Consider the following 22,968-nt stretch of genomic DNA (forward strand, 5'->3'; position numbering starts at 1 on the left):
GAGCAGCTGCATTAAAAACCAACATGTCTGCCAAAAAAAAGTAAAAGTTTGTAAATAAAAGGGATTTTTTTACTGTGTGTGCAGGTACTGAGTATTAGCGATTATGTTTTTCCTTGTGATTATTTTATAATCAATAAATTTCCCAATTTATTCTATTTTTATTCACATTGTTTTGATTTTTATTCCCTCTCGAATTGCTTTAATTTTAATTATGGCTAGCGGTAAAAGGTGAATTGTTTGATTTTGAAATGTACGGATTTGATGGCGCCTCCCTCTAATTGTTAACAAGGAGCATTGTTGCGTAGGAGTTTATTTATTTCGTACCATTGAAGGTACGATTGTTGTTTTATTATTATTATTGGGTTCCTTGGATAATCTCAGTGCTTATACCTTCAAATCAATTGTCAATTTGTTTGTCCACAATGACGTAAATCAAGGTGAACCAATCATACAAATTTACACCTTTACTTCCTCCTTTTTTTGAAAACAACAAAAAATATATCTTATACAGGATGGTCGTGAATTAACTTTGTCGATACACTAGCCCTCTAGCGGCCGAAAAATTCACCTAATGCTAATGACATTTGAGATATAGGTGTTCAGAGTTTTCGCCCCAGAATGAGATGAAAAAACCTATCTCCGACAGTTGTAGTTACGGCAAGAAGATTTAGGAAAATTTGAATAGCAACACACTTTTATGCAATGCGTAATGATCAGCGCAGTAAGAAACCATGAATGGCATTGAAACGGTACCTGTATCACCCTAAATGGTGTAGGATGCAGACGAAGAAAGATCTTACCAAGGGGTTGGTGTGTTAACCACTGGATCGGGCATCTCAGTCAGATCTGCTGGAAGTCCCCGACTGAGCATTTAGCGCACCAACCCCTTGGTGTGATTCCCCCTTTCTTTGTCCGCATTCTGCGCTGGAATTTATGGTGGTACAGGTACCGTTTCGACGCTGTTCATGGTTTTTCACTGTGCTGATCACTGTTTCAATTTTTTTAAATTTCAATGCTGTAACCATAACAGCGAGAGCGATGTTTTTGTTTCTAATTTCATTCTTGAGCACATACTCTGTAACACCTGTGTGTGAAATTTCATTAGGATTATTTTATTTTTGCAGATATCTGCAAAGTTATTTTATGACCACTCTGTATATGACAAAAATTAGAACTAAATGATTTTTATTTAACCATAACCATGTACTGAATTTCAAAGGTTTGCATATAAAGCAGGGGGTTTTCAACACATGATCAGAAATGTATTTGTTGGGGGGGGGGGAGGAAAGGAAAGGAGGGCCAAATTGGGCTATGACACAGCGGCAGATTTGGAAGGACGGCAGTGGTAAGTTTGAGGATTGAGTGGTTAATAAAGTTAGAGTATACTGGGAGGCGAGCAAGTTGGTAAAGGGTGGCGAGGTAAACAGATTTGTAGTTCTGGTGGAGTGTGAAGGTAAAGGTGGTTCATATCACTCCTGCTTGGGTTTCTCAGGATCTCTTATTATTATGTTAAAATAATTTTTTAAGGTTTAAAAAAATATATATACATATATAGTATCTTCGTAACCAAACTTTTTTAAAACTTCTCGTCATGACCAAGAGAATATTCTCGAACTAAAACTTGTCATTGGGGGGGGGGGGGTGATTATACCAAGATTTGTTTTGTTTTAAATGTTTCAGGCAATGAAAACTGATTTATATTTCATAATATAAACAAAACTACTGAAAAAATTTATTATTTAAAAGAAAAATGAATATTCTCGATTATTCTTAAATTTTTACATCCAGGAGAACATTCTCAGAGAACGATAATATTCTCACCCTCACATATCTGTGTTGAAATAATAGATGCCGATTCTCCTCTCCAATGAAATATATAAAATATGGGTAAAGAATGGAGGGGGGGGGGGGTCCTAAACATTTTTGGTCCCCCAAAATTGTTGAGCCTCACATCGGTGAGAGGCGGTCCTGCAAATCTGGCACGGGGAGGTAGTGACGTAAAATAACTATACGGGACTCTCGAGACCCCGTAATCGGAATGAGAGGGGTGGATGGTCCTGAGCTTGAAGCAATGTTAATGGCTACATGCAAGAGATCAAGAGAGGTCATATAGCGATGTCATTGAACATAAAGAGGAGATGTAAAAATATTAAGGAGAAAAGACTGAAATTCAAATTTTATTCAAAGCAGTGGGAGTCTGGAGCTTTATGAACACGATCAATTAAATTTACAGATATTTGGACCAGTTGCAAATCTGTGTTCAGATGCAAAATGTAATAAGTCACTTACTTTTCAAAATTTAACTAGGGCAGATTTGTAAACAATATTTTACAAAAATGTGACACTGGTTTTTTGACATATTACAATTTGCCTCCATTGGTTCTTCATAAACCGAAAGAGATGGACAAAACTTTGTCACCTTCCAAAATTTTGACGAACGAGACACCAGAATGTGAACTCAAATTCTTGGGAAAAGTGACTTTTTGCATTTTGCCATCTGACCACAGAAATATTGATAAACTTAGAAATAAGATTCCCCCATCAAATGAACTGTATCAGTATTATAGAACAGTATGTATTCTATGAATAGAATTGTAAGAAGAGTGTATAGAATTAAGGCATGACAATGGAATTCAGTTTTCAAAAATGATAAAATGCTGCAAAGCAGAATATGCTGAAATCTGCAACATACATCACAGGACAATCTGGAAGAATTCTAAGAAATGTGTAGAAAACGTAATGGGAATTTTTACCACAGAACATTTCTAGTCAGCTGAGCAAAGCATTCTGCTTTGGGGATAAAATGTTGAACTGAATTGTGACCATGTATTAGATGTGTCTCTGTATGCAGTATAGCCCCACGAAAATACAAAAACTCCTAATGAAATTTCAACACTTCATTTTGACCAGGACATTTGAAGTGAACAGACATATTTTTTCCAGCTGAGCAACCGAAAGTTAAGATTTGGTATCCAAACCAAGTGGGATTCTCGGTCAGAATGATTAATGGTTAGGATGCCACTATATATTTATCCTCTAAAGATGATACCCACAGTGTATTGAAATGCATTAGGAGTTTTTGTATTTTCTGTATACAGTTAAACTTGCGTATAATGATACACTGTCTATAACAAGAAACCTGTCTAATGATATTTTGTTTGGTCCCGCCAGAATTCTCCTATTCAATCAGAAATATCACAAATACTCAAACTGCCAACAAAGGTAACCTGTCTTTTACAATATTTTTCTAGGTCCCTACAATATCATTAGACAGGCTTCACTGGAAGAAGCTAAATGGGAAATCTCAGTTGTTTGTGAAGGATTCTCAATGTGCAATTGCTTTATCTAAAATAAGAGAATGGAATTATCAGACATGACGTAGCTACGTCTTATCTCTTGCTGAGAGGTCTGTACGTGATAGGTCAAAGCAGAATTTTTGGCTACGTTGCCAAAAGCCTAGTCTAATGTATGCTTACAGGCCTACCCTGTAAAAATAACTGTGGAGACAAATAAATGTTACTCATGATAATGAATTGCAGGGTCATTTGCTTCTGGACTCTTGCCCTTAAAAAACCTCTTTTGACATTTGTCTATAAAATTTTTCTGAATGAAAAAATTCTGAACCTCCTGCATGAGAAGAAATTTGAAATGCCATTCCACCATTACATTAGACTTTATACTTTCTTCACAAGTCAAATATTGGTGAGAATTGACAGCTTACCTATAAAAAATATTCATGCCCTATTCCAATTTTTTTTGTGCACTCAGTCACATAATGCATAAGTTTGGCCGTTGAGACCAGTCTCTTTAAAATTCTCTTATTATTTGAGTTTTTTTATACTTTGTATTTGGGATTTTTGCTGCAATATTTTTCACAGACCTATTCACCTTATACAAGTTATACCAAGTTGATATACATTTATGTTTCATTATCATAAAACTATTTCAACTTCTGTCTAGACTGAAACTCAACAAAGGGAAAAGAAATGGAGCCTGCACCGATGCCCAGTGAAAATTTGCATTATTTAAGTAACATGAGGCCCGATCTCCAACATAAACCAGTGGACATGGGCACTGAAAGAGTGGATGTGGAAACTCATTCATATGAAGGTTATTTTTACTAATAACAGTTCCTCTATCAGTTAATTTTTAATATTGTGTATTAATTTAGGTTTAAAAATATGAAAATTCTATGTAACATTCAGTGGGCCTATATTGTTGTCTATAAAGATTACGGTTATACTTGGTGTGTTGGTTTTGAACTTGTCACATTTTGTGAAGAATAAAATGTCTTGGCACTTGTTCATGATTGAAACTCATCACCCAATTACAAGGAAACAACTAGTCTTTGCATATATCGCTAGTTACGACAGCATTGTTTTTGTTCACCCTTGGTGGTCTGCATGATGACTTACTTCACTAGTTTCACACTAGTCATGAGTTTCAGAACAAAATACAAGTTCTGAGTTACCATCGTTCATTGTATTTATACATTATTTTCAGGATTCAGTTTTCACGGCAAAAGAAAATTTTTTTAGAGATATTTCTTACAGTTAGTATTTTGACCTGATTGCCTCTTTTGCCAAATATTCGGTCGGACCAAATGCTAGTTAGCAGGGCTGGACAAATTGCAAAAAAAAAAAAAAAAATATTTAGGTGCCAAAAATATTTTTATCTGAATGAAAAAGGTCCAAAACATTGTTTCTTTTGACTTTTTCAGGGCATAGTGATATGCCCTCTTTCATGTTGGCATATATACTGATGTAAATTCCAAATATTTTGTTTGGAATTTACAGCCTGCGATTTAGTAACTACACAAAGAAAATTTTAGTAGCCAATACCAATTTTTAGTTGCCATGGTGACCTGGCACCTGGGATTTGTCCCACCCTCATAGTTAACTATTTTGCCAAATGTTTAATGTTTTTTACAAATCCAAGACATTAGACATAGAGAGAGAGAGAAAAAAAAAATTAAGGTAGAGAAAAATTGTATTAATTGAATTTTTTTAAATAAATGGCAACGTTATAGTGAATTTAATTTATTGTGTGGTGGTTGGGACCTGCTTTTCGCATCGCATGAGTAAACAAGAAATTTTATGTGACCAGGGTCCACAAAATATTGGGGCTCATTTGGATGCGAAAATTGGCATCATCTTTTGATATTTTAATTTTCTCAAAAATGTAAAGAAATATTTTAAATTTTTGAGTGTACGGGGGGGGGGGGGCGGTTATGGGTGCTCCATGCCCTTCTGCCCCCTGAGTTCGCATCTGCCTCAAAGAATGCTATGTATGATTGGCCCCAAAAAGTTGTGTTTTCACAGGTCCTAAACTTAGGAATAGGCTTTAGCGATATTATAATTATTTTAGGCATCTGTGTACTGTGAAACCTTGCTCCAATGATACTTGATACAACTATAAATCTCTCCTAGAACAATATTTTAAAAAATTCTATTTGGAATTGCCTATAGTTTAATGTTAAACTCCTATCGATACGACGATAGCCATTACTATGATAAATCCCTCTATAAAAATATTTTTTGAGGAGTTCTTGAAATTGCTACAACGATACTTTTTATATTTCATCCAAAATCACCTTCAATATATTTTTAAATTCCTCACTAGTTTTTGTTCTTTCGAGGGTCTAATACCATTGGTAATGCACACTGTCTACCCTTTAAAAGTGTTAATGAAGTTGCTGTGAAGCTGCTTTCCATGTAGTACATAAAAGTGTTGTGCAGTAAACTATTTTACAGGGTGAAACAAGTTACTCAGTTTTATTCCTCAACTAACCAATTACAATTTTTTGCCGTAAATGAATGCTCATAAATACATTTTATGGGGGTACTATCATCTCCAGTTCAGAGGAGATGCTAACAACAGCATAAATTTGGCAAGTCCTGGTGATAAAATGCTACCTCTTTATATAACAACAACCTCACTACAAAAATATTTTTATTAGTTTGCAGAGTATTGTTATATCAAGATTTCACTGTATATAATAATGAAATCTTTGCTTTGCAGCAAACTAAAATTGTCCTTATATTGTGTACTGTGTGCAACACCATGATTGTTTCAGTACCATTATATCTACATCAACCTTATTTGATTGATGTATGTTTTGCTTCCAGAACACTCCGAAGATTTCAAATGGCGTCATGAAGCTGTCATGCTGCTGTGTTCACTTTACAGAGCGAAAAAGGGTCAGTTTGTTTCCGGTTTTGTAAAGAAAAGAGATTTGTGGGCAGAAGTTGCAGCTGAAATGTCATCTAGAGGCTTTCCTGTAAATTATATTGCTTGTGAGAAGAAATGGCATAACTTATGTGCCACATTTCGCAAACTTAAAGAGTACAACAGGTATAGTGCGAAGAAGAGAAAATGCTGGGCTTATTATGAGACCATGGAAGAAATTCTAGCCCCAGACATGCATCATGAAGGCAATCCCATGGGTCATGTCAGGTGTCAATCTCCAGAGAACTCTTGCCACACTGTGAGTATAATTTTTTTAGTCCTCTCACTCTATCTGATTTCAGTCAGTACAAACTGTTCCAGACTCTGCCACGAAGCTGGGCTGGAAGAGATCTCGGCAATGGGATTAAGTCCAGTGGCAAAGTTTTGGTGTTCATTCATAATTTTTTTTTCAGTTTTCATGGCTGTAACTGTGCAGAGGGGAAACTGGGGCCCCAAGTTCGAGGGTACGCTAGTATAAACTAGTAGTAGATGATTCAATGGCAATGTGTTTGGCTGCCCTTGTGTGGGCACGGTTTAGGATGGTCAGATCCATAGGTTTAATCCTGCAGATTGATGAAAAGAATAATTTTTCCCTCTTGAATTTTGAGGTGGCCAACAATAGATGACACTCCTCTGTTTCATAAAAAAAGAATCAGACTATAAGGATCTCTTATTTATACGCTTCAGTTATAAGACAATTTTCTGCACTCCCAATCATAGATATTGCATATTAATGTGATTCACTTATAAGCCTCTCTCACTTATGCATCTTTTTTCCTTGTTCTCTTGCATCAACATATATGCGAGAGATCACTGTATCCTCTTCACACCTGAGCCAAAACTAACTATTAAAATTTTATTTCTTGATTGATTTTTGTATTTATTGTATGTTAAAATGACTTATGAAATGAATTAAAAAATTAATATTGATATCTTTTTTTGCTAGGATTATTGGAGTTAGGTACATATAGCCTATATGTACTTCAGGTCTTAACTTGAAAAACAAAAACATTAAAAACTATCCAAAATTATTAAAAATGGGGTGTACACCTCGTGCACCTCTGGAGCGAAGAAGATACGTGACATATGAACATGTGTCACCTCAGTCTGAATTGAAAAGAGTAAAAAAATTAACATAATACAAGAGTTCCTATACCCTCTCAAAATCTTTTCTCTGAAAGAATTCTGACCCAATTCAATCTTTAATAAATTGACTTTGCTGATACAGCCAGAGTTTGTGTGGAGTAAAGAAAGCCAACCTATGGTAGGGCTTTCTTCTGTTACCAAAAAGAAGTGTCCATTCCTTGGCTATCGATATACCTCTGTATCATATTTTGTTTATAAAGTTTCAATCAAACTATTTTTGCAATTTCGAAACATGATATTATTCAGACTGATGCAATAAATGATTTTTATTTTAAACCCAATTTGTTTTCAAATCCTGCAGCCATCAGCGGTTTCAATGAGCCAGCCGCCTATGCCTATGTATGGGAAGCCTTTGTGGCCAGTAGTACCTTATAGACAGCAGGTAAGTTAGTTCATAATCTTAGTTAATTATTAGTTCATAATCTTTTTTTTCGGGAGTGAAAAACTTAATATAGTTTCAGAAGGTTAATCAGAGCAATTATATTCGATTACTGAATTTTGAAATTCAATACTTTTTCTTACTGGGCATGGAAATTTTCTTGATTTATTGATTTGCAAAAGTAAAAATTAATTCATCTAAACTTCTTATTATATGAGCTAATCTCAGAAGTCTGTCCAGTTGAAATTTGAGCTCTTTTTCTGGACCTTTCACAAAATATTGAATCTGAAAAATGGACCTTCCAGAAAATACAAACCATAAATTTGGCAAAACAAGCATTATCCAGAGCCCTTAGAAACAACAACGGAGAAAATCTGGCTCAACAGACCAATCCCAACAAAGCAGTGCACGACTCAAGCAGGGAGAAGGCATAAGTAGTAGCCTTTTCCCTCCCTTGCGTAATTCTTGAAAATGTTCACCACCCGTGCGAATGAAATGTCGAAAGATGAAACTATACATCACGTTGGCCAAAAAACTAGAAACTTTAAAATTGAATTCTAATTTACATAAATTTGGCATTCCATTTCTTTTGTGATAAATTAATCATATTATTTTCCTTCCCATAAAATTACTTATTTTACACAAAATTAATGACCCTTTCATAAAATCAGGGTTGGTAAAAACTGGTTTTTTGGTTTTAATAGCATTTACATTAAAAAAATAAAACTTCTGAAAAATCATTAAAACTTCTAATAGTTATTAAAAATAAAATATTTATTATTGTAATTAACACAATTCCCATATTAATTGTGGGATAATTAATATGGGAAGGGTTGTTAGTATGGGAATATGGGTTATAAGGGTTGAAGTGATGCAGAGAAGAGCTGCGCGTGTCCTTATTAGCACATGGGGCTTGAGTTATGAAGAGAGGCTTCATTTTTTGAATATATTTACATTGGATGAATGCAGGTGTCGAGGAGATATGATAGAAGTGTTCATAATTTTCAATGGGATGGATAGGATGGACCATGAACTTTTAGTACACCACCAATCGACTGCTTTTACAAGGAGACACCAGTATCGATTGGTGAGGGACAATGCAAAGTTATGGTGTTGCAGGGAATTTTTCTCTAATAGGGTTGTTAATAAATTGCTTAACCCTGGTGGTAGTAAATTGTAACACAATTGACACGTTTGAAAAGAAATACGATAAACATGTTGGGGTAAATCGAGAAGCTATCCATACTTAGAATAAGACAACCATAAGTATTCTTTATGGGCATTGTATAATATTTTATCACATGTATATATTGTTTATAATTTTTATTAATTTCATTTTTAATCAGGTTGCTGTATTTTTGAAATATATGACATCCATATTTTTATTGCCATCTTTTTCTCAGCCACCTCGTTGGGTATTTTGTCTGTTGTGGCTTGTATTTGTATTAATCTATAAATATTTCTTACATTTTAATAAAAATTTTGCAATTTAGTTATTTTATAACTCAAGGAAATATTTTGTGTTTGAGAATTCTTAATATTATTAACCCTATAATAAGGATGTGCTTCCCCTAGTTACTTTCAATAAGCTTAATTAGGACACTGTTTTGCAAAAACTATGATAAAACTAGGCAAATACAATGTGTTTAATGGAGCATGATTAATGTAGATTAATTAGCAATGATTTGCGATATACGAGGGTTAATATAACTAAAGTTCCGATTTCAAATCACTATAAAATAAAAACCACTGGTCAGAATGACATGAAAATTTTGCATTGACATTCTTGAGGCAATGGAATTTTGTATGGGGAAGGGGAAGAAATACTTAAAAATATAAAATAAACAATGCTGTACTCATCCAGCACATGGGAAACTTGCTCGCAGAGTGGATATGATAGTCAATCAAGGCAAAATGATAATGGAATTAGCATGGCACAATTTCATAATTCATGGAATATCACAAAAATGAAGTCATTTAAACAAACAACTAACACAAGAAATATTAAATATGTTATCCACAGTGTTCTGGCTGTGAGGTGGAAGAACAAAAATGCTTGTTCAACAACAGATCAGAGTAGGCCTATTCTATGGTAATGATGTGGATGTGCTTTCAATTCATCAAAGTTTGCAATCTAACCACTGCACATAACATTTTGGGGTATCCCCATAGTCAAAGATAGCAAGTAGTGTTCACCTGACATGTGAACATGGCGGCCAAATGTTGTGTCATCTTGTTATTGTTGAAATGGTTCGCTGATGTTGCAATGTGCATCTTGATAAAAGTTGTACTATTCACCAGGCCCAGACAAATCGAAAAAATATTTAGGCCCCAGCCAAATTCATTATGAGCAAAGCATGTTTTTTCCCAAGAAAAACAGTCCTGAGTAGTGTTTTTTTTACTTTTCTGGGACTTTATGACCCATTCTCATGTTGGAAAATACATTGAGATAATTTTTTTTTGATTTCGTAACATACTTACACTTCATTTTAGCAATGATGCATATAAAATTTTAGGTGCCAAAACCAATTTCTAGTTGCCCTGGCATCTGGGATTTATCCAGTCTTGCTATTCACATACTGATGCTGTTGAAGTGCTAAAATGATGTGATTGTGCAAAATAGATTATACCGCTGGCCAAATGCAACATCATCTGCTTATACATTTTAAAGTATTTTTTCTTTCGCCGAAGAAAATTCCATTGCTTCATGCAGTGAATTCATACAAATTTTCAAGCCATTCTAGCCAGCAATTCTTATTCATGTTTTGGAATCAGAACTTTAATTATAATCACCCTGTGTATAGTTGATTATTTTCCATAAATCACTCACTATTGTAAATCCTAACCAAACTGTAACCCAGTCCATATATTCCAAGGATATATGGACAAGGATAATAAATTATTTGCACAGAAATCACCGGCCATTGCACGAACTGGCCAATTTTGGGCTTTTACTACTGTACAGCAGAACCTTGATTAACTGGGGGTAATGTTGAAAATATGTAAAAAAAATTCAATATTAAGCCTAGTGGTGATATACAGTACGAGATGTGCTATTTCCTATGGAAAGAAAATGAAAATAACAGGTAATGTAACTACTAGTACACTTGTCTTTGTCCTTTAGGAACAGCTGGTGTCTTTTTGGATTACAAGACCATTTGCCCTTAGCATGATAGTGAAGTCACTACTGTTGCTGTTTCTTTGTGGAGGGGGAAAAAGCCTTTGAGATAATACACCTCCACATATGTGTGATGCAATCCTCATTCATGAATTTGCTTAAGATAGAGCATCAGAATGTAGCGCAAAGTTAGAAAATACAGTAAGAATGAGAAAGTTTGATACTGTATATATTTTTCAGCAACTTAATATGAAAGAAAATTTATATTTAAGCTACTTTTATGAGATTTTTTTGAAGAAAACCACTTATATCATCTTACACCATTTAAAGATATACCATCAAAATGTACCCCAAGAATAGAAAATTTGGTAAGAATAAAACATTTTGACTAATAATGAACCAATACATTTTTCAGGGGGAAAAATTATATTTAGGCCACTTTTATATTTTTTGAAGAACAATATTGTTTAAACATATGTTTAACAATATGAAACAATATGTTTTTTCAAACAAACAACTCTGCATGAAAGTAATGAAAATTTTCTCAAAAAAAAATCTGGACAGATCCCGTGAATCTGGCTGTTGATGGTGCTGTCTTACTGCTCTTTCACGGCAGCAAAATTACTCAGAAGCTTTATATCAGGGATGGGTCAACCTTTTTCCAAGCCGTGCCTTTTTAAAGAACAATTTTGATGTGCGTTCCACCTCTTAAACAATTATCACTCATATCGTTCCTCCCTCATGCCAGAAGCATAAATGTAAAAATTTTCACTTTTTTCAGTTTATCAGCTTGTTGAATCCCTTATTTTGCTATCTGAGTTTTGTCAGAAACGTGAATGCTTAACCCCTATTGAAACACATATTACAAAACATTTTAGCAAAATGACACTCCTGGAGTAACGTGGGTAGAGTAAACATTCACACATCATTCCCATGTTTTAGAAATTTGTACATTCATGCTTTTGTCATGACAATATGTTTTCTTCTTACAGGGACTTAGCTGGGGAAGGGGAGACTTTCGCTGTAATATTTCGGATCTATTCTTATTTTCATATATTTTGCTCGTTTTGTCATCTGAGCAAAAATTTTTTTGGTTTTTGAATCAAATTCGATTCTCATAATGCAAATCGTTTACATACATCGATAGAAGTTCTTACGTATTTCACTATGTTGCACATAAGCATCAGAATCTGGAGGCTCTGGGTACTGCTTCCCCCAATAATTCATGAATATACAATGCAATCCATGGGGGGCACAATTGAATCTGATACATATAAGACATCCAGATACCCTTACCCCCCAATATTTTCTTCATATCTCTGTTTTTAAATGAAAAAAGAAACTAAAATGCATTGGGTAAATGTTATCCCCAGCATTTATGTGTGGGATCAAGAAACTCAAGTGCAGTGGGAGTCTCGTGATGATAAGATTGGTAATATTTTTGAGGATAAGTACAGAGTAATCTGCGCTTACAGGCAGGTACTTTGAGCTATGTATAGGGACCTATAGAATATATCACTGCCTTAGGAGCTATAATATGGTCCTGCTTATTTCATAACTATTCTTTAATGTGCTTTCTGCTTAAATTATATGAAATTGAATAAAAGTTATCTTATGATTATTGTTAATACAAGTGTCCCTCACTTTAAAGGAGCAATTGGGTTCCATGAAATGATCACATGAGACGAAATTGTGAAATGAATTGAATCTAACATGGGTAAAATGAGGATAAGGATTTTCTTGAGTAGGATAAGAAAAAAATAAATTCACCTTCCAGCAGCAAAATCATTTTTTTAATGAAATTAATGATCCAAATGTATAAATAAATGTCGTTAATTTGAAGGCTTTTATGAAATTTTAAATTTAATTAATACTTTTTACTTCTTTTTTCACTACCTCTGATTGATTCTAATGAATGTGGATTTTTATTTCCTGAAGAGTCTGATACGATAGGCTGATAACTTTAATGAAGACAGTCGAATTTAGCTGACAAGCAGCATTATTTGTCTCTTTGTGAAAAGTTTAGAAATAAGGCTAGAGAATTCTGATTATCCATTGGAAATATGAAATTCTAAATTCATTAGGATCGTTTTCTTTGTCTGATGGCATTGTTGATTTGTTACCAAAAAATGCCCATTAGTAAGATATGGTGAGATGAATTTGAACATTTTTCCCCATATTTGTCACATCTGCATCAACAAATCCAATGGATTTTGCCATTTTATTTGTCTTGCATCTAATTTGCTAGCCTATTTTCAGGATTATAATCAAATTTTGTGGGTCACAATTTCAATCATTACACTTCACTCACAGTTTGAAATATAGATGGTAACACTGAAAAACCAGACACAATATTACATATACACAGACTTTATTACAGACTCTGCCATTAAGCTGGGCTGGAAGGGATCTTGTTCAAGGGATAAGTTGAGTGGTAAAGCCCTGGCCTTCATTCATGTGGGTAGCAATTTCTAAAATGAACTTCTCACAATCGTATTATAGCAAAACAGTGTAAAGTGATTGCTACCTGTCGGGACTACCATATCGAAACAGAAATTAGAGAGAATTTATTTGATCAAATAGTTAAATGGAGTTTGTTAATTTTTTAGAAAAAGGTTTTGTGATACTTTAGTGTGCCACAGGTCGACCAACCCTGCTTTATATCATAGTGCAAACTATGGCCCCAAAACCTTGATATATTTTAGTTATTAATTTTAATTAGATATTTTTTTGACATTGGTCAGACAGTAGATGACACATCACTGCTAGAATAAATACATAGTCGAACCTATCTTTCTTGAAACCTATTTCTTGAAAAATTATATCTCAAAGAAGAAAGAAATTATTACATTTGCTCTACTAAATCATTTTTACCTCTCCGTTTCAAAGTAATTTTCAAAAAAACTCTTTATCTTGAAGGCCAAGCCATGATGATAGTATGATAGTGAAAAGAAACACTGACATTCTTTTCCACATAAATCTGGTTTTTTTTTCCAAATGTGAAAGAAACTGATAAGAAAGGATTATTCATATTATAACCCATTGTGTTGATAGATCTTGTAAATCATAGGCAAATACTATTATTGACTGGGGGGTGGATACTATGTGGATGGCTTGTTCAGCATGGCGAAAAGTCAGCCAACAGAAAATTCAGAATTATATCAAGAAAGCTTTATTTGGAACCAGTCATCTCTGGACATGAAGGATCAGCTCTTCAGATTCACTTGAATTTCAATGATTCTCAGAGCAATGCTGAAGATGGAATTTCAGAACATTGGGACATTACCAAGAACCACTTGAATCTAAAAATTCCAATTTTGGATTTTTGTGGAAACTGGTAGTGTTTACTACATAAACTTTCTGCACCTTAACTGATACAGAAATTATTGTTAAATGTATGGCAGACTCGGTTGATGAAAGTACAGATGATTCAGGAGGAACTAGAGAGAGTAACAGTGAAAAATGCTGAACATCCTGTAAAAACACTGCACCATTTTGTGGAGCAAACTGAGAAGGCAGGACCTGAAATATTTGCAGCTCTTGCTAGTACAGATGACATTGTGAAGGCTCAAAGAGCAAAAAATATGCATCAATCTAGCTTATGGGTTATTTTAAATAAGGGGTGTAAATAAAATTGAATTGAGCAAAAAAAAAATTTGAATGTATTTTAGTGTATTTACATATAGTGTGATGATTGTGTAGCTTAAACCAATAATTTCATTAGTATGTAGTAAAATATAGTAGCCTATGGTATTTTTAGTTTTTATCAATCAAAGTTCTTGCTATTTTTGGCATATTTTTTCTTCCTTACGAAAAAAAAAACTATCTCAAATTTTTTTTAGGCCTGTCAGTTTTGAGATAGAGAGGTTTGACTGTATATGATGAGTCATTTGCTTGCAGACATATTGAAAAGTTGACTACTGTATACAATATTTTCATACCTCAAATCAATTCTTCCTTTAAATTGATATTTTTTCCCTTAAAATTCCTCTTTAACGTAGAAAACACACGATCATTATTTTTACATTTTTTAAACACATGCTCAGTATAATTATTCATGATTCAAATATAATAACTCAAAATTTTTGTTGGAATGTTCAATGAAAGGTTGAAGTTGCTCATGCTGATAACAGACCTCGTAGTTGTGACCAAGATATTACAAGCATGCTTTCAGTTACTCTGGAGGAAAACCATTCTCAAGGAGCCATGAGTGGTGGCAGTGTTCACAGCAACATGACAATGCCTTCATCTGTGTGTGAGTTTTATTCACTTTTATGTTCAATGCTCTTCTGGAAGTCATTTTGATATTTGACCAGTTCCAATGGTAACTTATTTTTTATATGATGCATCATAGTGAGGTTGAGTGTTGAGTCATAGGTAGATGCATGGGGAGGGCTAGCTCCCTTCTTTCAGTGAAAAATTTGTATTATTGGCATAGACAAAGAGGGTGGGAATGTGCATCCTCTCCGTTCACTGTACACACCCTCAGTGATTCACCCCTCCTGTTCCAGGAGCCTGTACCCGCTTATGGGTTGAGTAAAGGATGAATTAATTCTTTTCTTGGTTTCACTGATCAGTGCTATAAATGGTTCAGTGAAAATAACCAAACCTCATGTAAACTGCCACATCTTTTTTCAAGAAGAAGACCTTTTCTTTGATTTTGTGCAGGTGATAGTGCTGGCCCCCAACTATGAAAATAATAAACTGAGGAGGAGAAAAATAGTCTATATAATTTTTTTTTCCTATGGTGCTCAAAGGAAAGGGGGAAAAAAGTATTTTAAACACTGCCTTTTTCTGTTATAAAAATAAAACCATAAGTCCACAGGCTGTTTATGGACAAGTTGGGGGGGGGGAAGACATGCTTGGGTAGAAAAGAAACACAACATAGTCTCTGGGCTCATCCTTGCTGAAAAAAAGAGTTTTTTTAGAGGCAAGATATCTCTGCATTACTGGAATATAAAGTATCAAGTTACGTGAAATATCTTGTAATTGCAGAATAGACAGTTGAATTATATTTATCTAATAGTAACTACATGTATGCATTATGCAAAATTTTGTTATCACATGTCTTTATCAGGTATCCCATTGATATAGCTTTTAGTGATGTTAAATTTTGGTTATTTTAGGTATAGATGATTTCAAGTGGACCCACGGTTCTGTTATGCTGTTGTGTTCAATGTATATTGCTCGTAAAGATCAATTCCAATCTGGTACAGTAAAAAAAAGGGATCTGTGGTCAGATATTGCTCAGCAAATGAATCAGGAAGGTTATCCAGTTACATTCACTGGTTGTGAAAAGAAATGGCATAACTTGATAGCAACATATAAAAAAGTTGTCTTGTATAACAAGAAAAAAACCTGGCCTTATTTGAGAATATTTCAGAAAATTCTTGAAGAACAGGGTAATAGAATGTATCAGAGTTCTTATGATCCATCTATACCTGGAAGTAGTTACAATAAGGTAAGTGAATCCACTGATAATTATATTGCCATAAGCAATGAGTTATTGAATCTGCATACTTGTTTTTCCAGTCGTATCTCAAAACCACACCTATTTATTGTTTAATCAATTTTTTCTCCCCCATATTGAATATCCTCTCATATCATAATCTAAGTTCTGTATCTTTAGGCTGGGATAACACTATAAAATTTTGATAAAACATCTTTTACAAAACTTGAAAAAAAACCCAATGAGCAGACCTGCCAACTCTCCGGTCTCATTTTCTTTGCTCTCCGGAAATTATAGAAATTTTTCCTAATTTTAGCAGAAAAACTACAAACATAAATTTTACTTGCGTCATTTTTGGCATATGCTTTAGGATGAGGAATAAACTAGAGTTGTTATATATGTATATATATGATGATCACAGGCGGCAATAATTGAGCAGCACTTGACGGACAGGCAGTTTTTTCAACAAAGAAATGTTAAAACTTGTTTCCATGTTTCCTCTGTTAAAACAGCACATGACTGATAATTTGTTGTGCATTCCTTTATTTCAGTGCACATGCTAATTATGCTCATCTGGCATCAGCCTAAAAACTGATTTAATTTTTTTTCTATTTTATGCCTGATGTTTTGGCAAACCAGTTCATCGGCTCATGCAAATTTTTCGCTCAAGAACAGTAGATTCTGCTTATATGTAGACTGCCTGCCCTGTTTCATTAGTTCTGTCATGCTGTCAAAATCGTCTGCAGTGACCTCAGCCACTTTTCTAGATAGGTTATTATTTAGTTTGGTGTGGCACATCACGGCCGGTCTGGATTCTGCTTTACATTAGCGACTGCGATTGCTGAAGGTTACAGCATGTACAGTGATCTATAGGGGCTCTGTGCAGCCACTATCGTGTGCCAACCACATGATATAAAGCTTGAGCAATATGGCTGTATTGAAAATAAAACTTACGGACATTCCAGATAGCATAAAAATTGCACGGCAAATGTTTTGCATTATTATATTCTGCTCAGGGAAGTACACAGGACCTACTTGGGGGAAGGGAATACTTTTCTTTAAATAATTGATGAAAAAAAATTATTCTCCCACAAAAATGAATAATTTTTTTTTTTTTGATCAGGGCTATGGTGGCAGTGAGGGCGGCTCCTGGTTGAATCTCCAGATTTCTGAATTCCAAAAGTTGGCACGTCTGCAATTACCCTATTGATTACATTCATTCGAATGTAATGCTTATTGGTTGCATTTTTGCACAAGTTTTGTAAAAGATCTTTGATCAAACTTTCATAGTATAGTCCCGACCATATTGAATATGCCGAAAAAAGACAGAATAGTTATTCATAAAGTCAAGTTTCAAGTTTTATGCAGTTTTGTAGTAGAATAAATTTGTTGGAAAAATTTCATTTAAAGCATTTTCATAACTTAGCATCTGTGTTTGTGAACAGGGATTGATTTGAACACCTTTTTAACAATTTGATTTTGTAAGTTTATAATATTATGCCAGATTTTATTAACCAGTTATTTTATTAATAACAGGTTCCATATGAAAAACTCCCACAAGTTTTCTATGTATTGTACATTTTTTATTCCATATTCATTTTTTATATTTTTTAATGTAAATTTCAGTTAATCTTTTTTTTTTAATTTTTAAGGCCTGTCCAGATAATTCTATGTGCAGAAAATTACCGGTTAAGCAAGATATGAGCTTGATGTCACCAGAGGAACAAGCCTTATATGGAGACAATTTGAACAACAGCAATGATTCAAGTAAGTAATTCATTTATCATTTCATTAGTCCAAAACTTCAAAAACTTTTCTGAATGCATTTAATATCCATAATGTATTATAATTGATATCATTTGATAATTTTATTCACATGAGGGCTAATTAGACCAAGACCCTGAAGTTCCTTACTGATTCTGGATTGCTGTGTTCAACAATTTCTGTTTTCATGTCTTCTCAAGAGGGTTGGTGGTGGTGGAGGGAAGACTTCCTACTGTAGCAATGTGCTGTAATGCTTTGGTTTCCCCTTTCAATATAATCAAGCCCTCGAAAAATTGAATGAAAAATGGATATTTCAGGCAGTGATGCATCAGATGAAATATCTTGTGTATGAAGTCAAAATATGCTTGAAAGTTTTAAAATTGCTTGTCTTGCTGGACATTGCTTGTAAGGGTAGCTGTATTTAAGCTATATTTGGCATCCATCTTTTTAATGGACATCTTTTTTCAGCCAACTTGTTGGGTTTTGGTGGTTGTTGCTTTGTTGTGGCCTTTGCATTTGTATATAGAGTCAAAATTTGTTAAAAAGTTTCTGTTCATCTTGTGAATCACTCATAAACCGAAGTTCCACTGTACCATCGATTTCCTCATTCTCTTAGTGCCATTGATTTTTCATCCTTTTAATTTATCACATATTGAGCTTTATTGTCTATGTTGTCATTTTACTTTTATTTTAAGTGTGCCCGGCAGATCCCTCCCATTTTATTGTGCTTTTGAATTTTTTTCTGTATTTAACTATTTTTTTGGTATTTAATACTGTTTTGGTATTTTATGTAATAGGAAGCACTTCTAGAACAATATCATGTGTTTTCTTCCATATAACAACTGATTTTATTGTATTTTTTCTCACCTCTTTCTTCCTCACCCTCATCTATCTCATTCTAAAATTTTTGTCATTTTATATTCATACATTTTTCCTCCTCTTTGCTTTGGTTTTACATTTTGGATGAATCAATTTTATCATTTGTATTTTAGCATTGTTTCAGTTTGTACTTGATTCTTGTTTGCATTGATTTGTACCTAGTGTGAAATTGGTCTGCTGGCTTCTCATAGGTCTGGTTCATAAATAAATAATTATGATAATGACTGAACAGATATATTAAACTTTTGATGCATCTGAACATTCTTTATTACTGTAGGCAAGTATCTTATAGGCCTGGGCTGCAGTGTCCTTAATTAAATTTCAATTTAAAAGAATAATTATTATAGATAATTACTTAAGATTAACAGATAATTACACACTAAAAATTAATAATTTTAATTAGTAATTATTAAGTTGCCTGTCTTCCCCACACATCATAAACTATAAAATTTGTATTTGAAAATATCACTGCGTATTTAGTTATTTGAGGTTGTCCTCCTAAAACACTAAACCTCAATCTTGAATTGGAGCAATGTGAAGTACTTTTATGTTACATTCAGAAAGCATATCAAAAGAGGGGAAAACAGAAAATTGACAAGATTAACAGTTAGAAAATGGATTCTGAACATAATCAGATTTATATGGGAAGATACCCATCAAATTTGAAATTATTTGAGTTATGCTAGGTTCATTCTGAAAGAAAGTAGTCTAAAAAAAAACCATTGATCTCAATTAGATAGTTAATTTAAATAGATTGGTTAATTTTGATTTTTTTCATATATTTTCAAATATTGATTTCAAAAATAATTTTATATTCTTTTTACATGGTGATTATTGGTTTTTTTGCTCTTCTTTACATAGTGGACGACTTCAAGTGGACCCATGATTCTGTGATCTTACTTTGTACCTTATACAAAGAGAGGCGTGATGACTTTCTTTCAAATACCGTCCGGAAGCGAGACCTTTGGACAGAAGTAGCAAATGAAATGAATGTTCAAGGATACTGTGTCACGTGGGTACATTGTGAGAAGAAATGGTATAACTTGTATGCTACCTACAAAAAAGTGACAGACCACAACAGAAAGCGTGTGCGCATCTGGTCTACTTGGCCTTACCTGCAGCTTTTCCAGGACATTTTTTGCAAGGAGGGCACCCTGAGAGAACTTCCTCCACCCACACCAATGATGAACAATACCTATGAAAATGAAGGTGGTGCTCAACACGAAGTGTGCAGCCCATCTCCATCGAACTCGGATCGAACTTGTGATCTCTCTCAAGAACACATGGTGAATCATCGACCTCCAGACAAGCGCCAGCGAATGGATTCTCCTCCAGTGTGGTTTTTGGAATACTGTGACAGACAAAGGGAGCAGGAGGAAAGGCGCCACATGGAAACCGAACAAAGGCATAGGGAATTGATGGATGCTATAATGAGAGGCAACGAAGCTGTTAAAGAATTATCAGATAATCTAAAAATGTTTTTAAATAAGTGTTTGTGACTGAATTTTTTTGTTAAAGAATTTGAAAAGCCTTATATTCTTGGCACTATAAGTAGATTGTAAAAAGAGCACGTTGTTTGATGAGTGATTTACATTGTGATGATGCAAATTTATTTTTCATCTGGATGTAGCAGCTGGACTGTTCCAAAACACACATAACATTTAAAAATGATGAAAAATTCACATCAATCAATATTCCAAGTTTATTGAAATGTGAGATTTTTTTTTTTACACAAAGGACTATAATGGAAAAACTTAGCTCCCAGTGAAATAACCTCAAATTTTTAGTCACAAACATCTAAAAATTTTATAAATTTTCCGCAGTATTTGCTGCAAAAATATTTTTCTCTTCCTTATTGTATATGTTACTGCCAAAGTCTGAAAATTCGGCCCAGTTGACCTGGCCTATGTTCGAATTTCAAACTTTTGCCGGGCTTTGGCCAGTCCCTATACATCTATCTTTAAGACATCGATATTCTGATTCCTTTGACCTTTAGGAGTTTCTAACCATAATTATCACAAAAAATATGGCAACATATGTGATAACCCAAAATTATGGGGATCGATATATAGGGCTAGCCAAACCTGCAAAAGCCCAAAATTTTGACATTGGCCGAGTAAATTGGGCTGGCCAGTTCAGGAACTAGCCAATTTCAGGCTTTAGCAGTAATTCATATACTGATTACATTGCAGATCAAGAACTTGCTATCGTTCCATTAAATAGAAAAAATATAAATCAGATGAGCATTATAATTTTATTTCTGAGAGAATGTATTTCATAGTCCAAAAAAAGTTATGTTGTTGTCTGATAGTCAGAAAAACAATTGAAATTTAGTTGATTTTTGTATGAATCTTTTTTTTTTTTTTTATTACAAAGAGGATGGAAAAGTGATCAGGAGAAATCAAGTCTTACATATATATTTTTCTTATCAAGTGATTTCAAATGATCATTTTTCAATAATGTGTTACATTGGGTCAAATCATATTTTGTTTTAATTTCTCAATACCTTCTCATCCGTGATATTACTACAGCATGCAAAATCAAAACAAAGAGAAATAGTTATGTTAATGAATCAGAATTTGTGTATTTGGGGAAATTTTCTAAAAAAAAAACCACAATTAAATATAGATTTTATCTCAAATTTTTATTGGAAGATGTGGAATTACTGTCTCACACGATTTGAAATTATGAAGTATCAACAAGTGTGATATCGTATAATTTTTTTTTCTAAAATTCATGTTGAACTGTTGCAACTAATGTTCTGCTGCAGTGATTTTATATGAATCTTACTGTTTTTAAACCATAATTGCTCTAGTTAAAGTGCAACTTGTTATCTACCATATATACTCGTTTATAAGTCAAGTTTTTTGTGTTGCAAAATTTGGTTCTTAATTGGGGGGGGGGGGGGGGGCAATGGGCTTGCACACGGGTCAGGTTTTGCGGAGAAAATATAGACCCCCCCCCCCCACTTCAAATCATATAGGTACATGGCTTCCACACTTCTAGCTTGTTGGACTACTTTAGATGGCGTTACTTATCATTAAAGTGATTTTCGTAGCTATAGATGACATTACTGACCAGTAGAGTGATTTTTGCAGCTATAGACAGGTCTGCAACGAGATGCTTGGTCAGCTGGGGCCAGCACACATTTTGGTGCCTCCCTTTTAATGTTGAAGGAGAGATTAACTGGTGAAATTTGTGCCCCTTTTTTTTCTTGTTCAGTGCCTGGTTAACCAGATCAACTCGAGTTGCAGCCCTTTCGGTAGATGGCATTGGTTCCACCTTCCAGGTTAAACCAAGTGATGAATTTTTCACGAGTTGGTAAAAGTGATCACCCAAGCGGTAACCATAGATTCATTCAAAACATTTCCATCTTTATGCAGTATATGCTGGCAAAAATAGAAAGAGGAAAAATAATGTGCATGTAATGTCTCTTTCAAACTAATATAAAGTTTGAATCACTTTCCATTGTAACTTTTATTGCATGAAAATATATACAAATTTTTCCCCTTTAAAATGCTCTGATTTTCTGGGGTTGGCATAAACACGAGTATGTACGGCACATTTTTTTCTGCTTGATATGAATTATTTTAACGTTCATATTTAGATTTTGTTCAGTAAAGAGATATCTTGGCTAACAAGTATGTTCTAGAGTCATGCTTATTAGCTCAAATGTGATTTCTCATAGTTTTCCAAGGAAAATCTTTCGATTTATTTCAAATCTTTTAAAACACTATAAAGCACTATGCAAAAAATTAAATAAAATCTAACCAAAGGCTTGGTTAGTTTAACCAGAATTGAATAAATGAGAATTTACTGGGAATTAGGTACTGAAGATCTTTTTATTTTCCACTATGTGAACAACCCATTTGAGTCTATAGGTGTCCCTATCTACGGTATAAGTGGTTTGGTCAGCTCATTTCTGTGTGCATGCAAGGGCATAAGCTCCTAGAAAGTCCAGACCGTTGAGTTTGATGCTAAGAATCTTTCACTGAAAAAATTCAA

General features: G+C 34.0%; 1 protein-coding gene across 1 annotated transcript; it reads left to right on the top strand.

Annotated features, from left to right (window-relative positions):
• Positions 1–21,802, top strand: LOC149078455 (uncharacterized). The gene is made up of 8 exons (XM_089240559.1): positions 1–84; positions 3,961–4,110; positions 6,129–6,487; positions 7,676–7,756; positions 14,979–15,126; positions 15,998–16,332; positions 17,973–18,087; positions 19,825–21,802. The coding sequence occupies exons 2-8, from the start codon at positions 3,987–3,989 to the stop codon at positions 20,460–20,462; spliced, it is 1,800 nt and encodes a 599-aa protein (XP_089096685.1). The 5' UTR covers positions 1–84; positions 3,961–3,986; the 3' UTR covers positions 20,463–21,802.
• The last annotated feature ends 1,166 nt before the right edge of the window (positions 21,803–22,968 follow it).

Source organism: Pholcus phalangioides, unplaced genomic scaffold (assembly GCF_987345545.1).
Source record: "Pholcus phalangioides strain wild (caught in Gottingen) unplaced genomic scaffold, Ppha-v1.0 ptg000013l_1, whole genome shotgun sequence".
NCBI lineage: Eukaryota > Metazoa > Arthropoda > Arachnida > Araneae > Pholcidae > Pholcus > Pholcus phalangioides.

What these genes read in the sequence shown, in the direction of transcription:
- LOC149078455 (XM_089240559.1), top strand. Translation starts at nt 3,987, where the DNA reads ATGGAGCCTGCACCGATGCCCAGTGAAAATTTGCATTATTTAAGTAAC. An exon ending in GACAATGCCTTCATCTGTGT is followed by an intron (nt 15,127 to 15,997) that starts GTGAGTTTTATT and finishes TGGTTATTTTAG; the next exon opens with GTATAGATGATTTCAAGTGG. An exon ending in CTGGAAGTAGTTACAATAAG is followed by an intron (nt 16,333 to 17,972) that starts GTAAGTGAATCC and finishes TTAATTTTTAAG; the next exon opens with GCCTGTCCAGATAATTCTAT.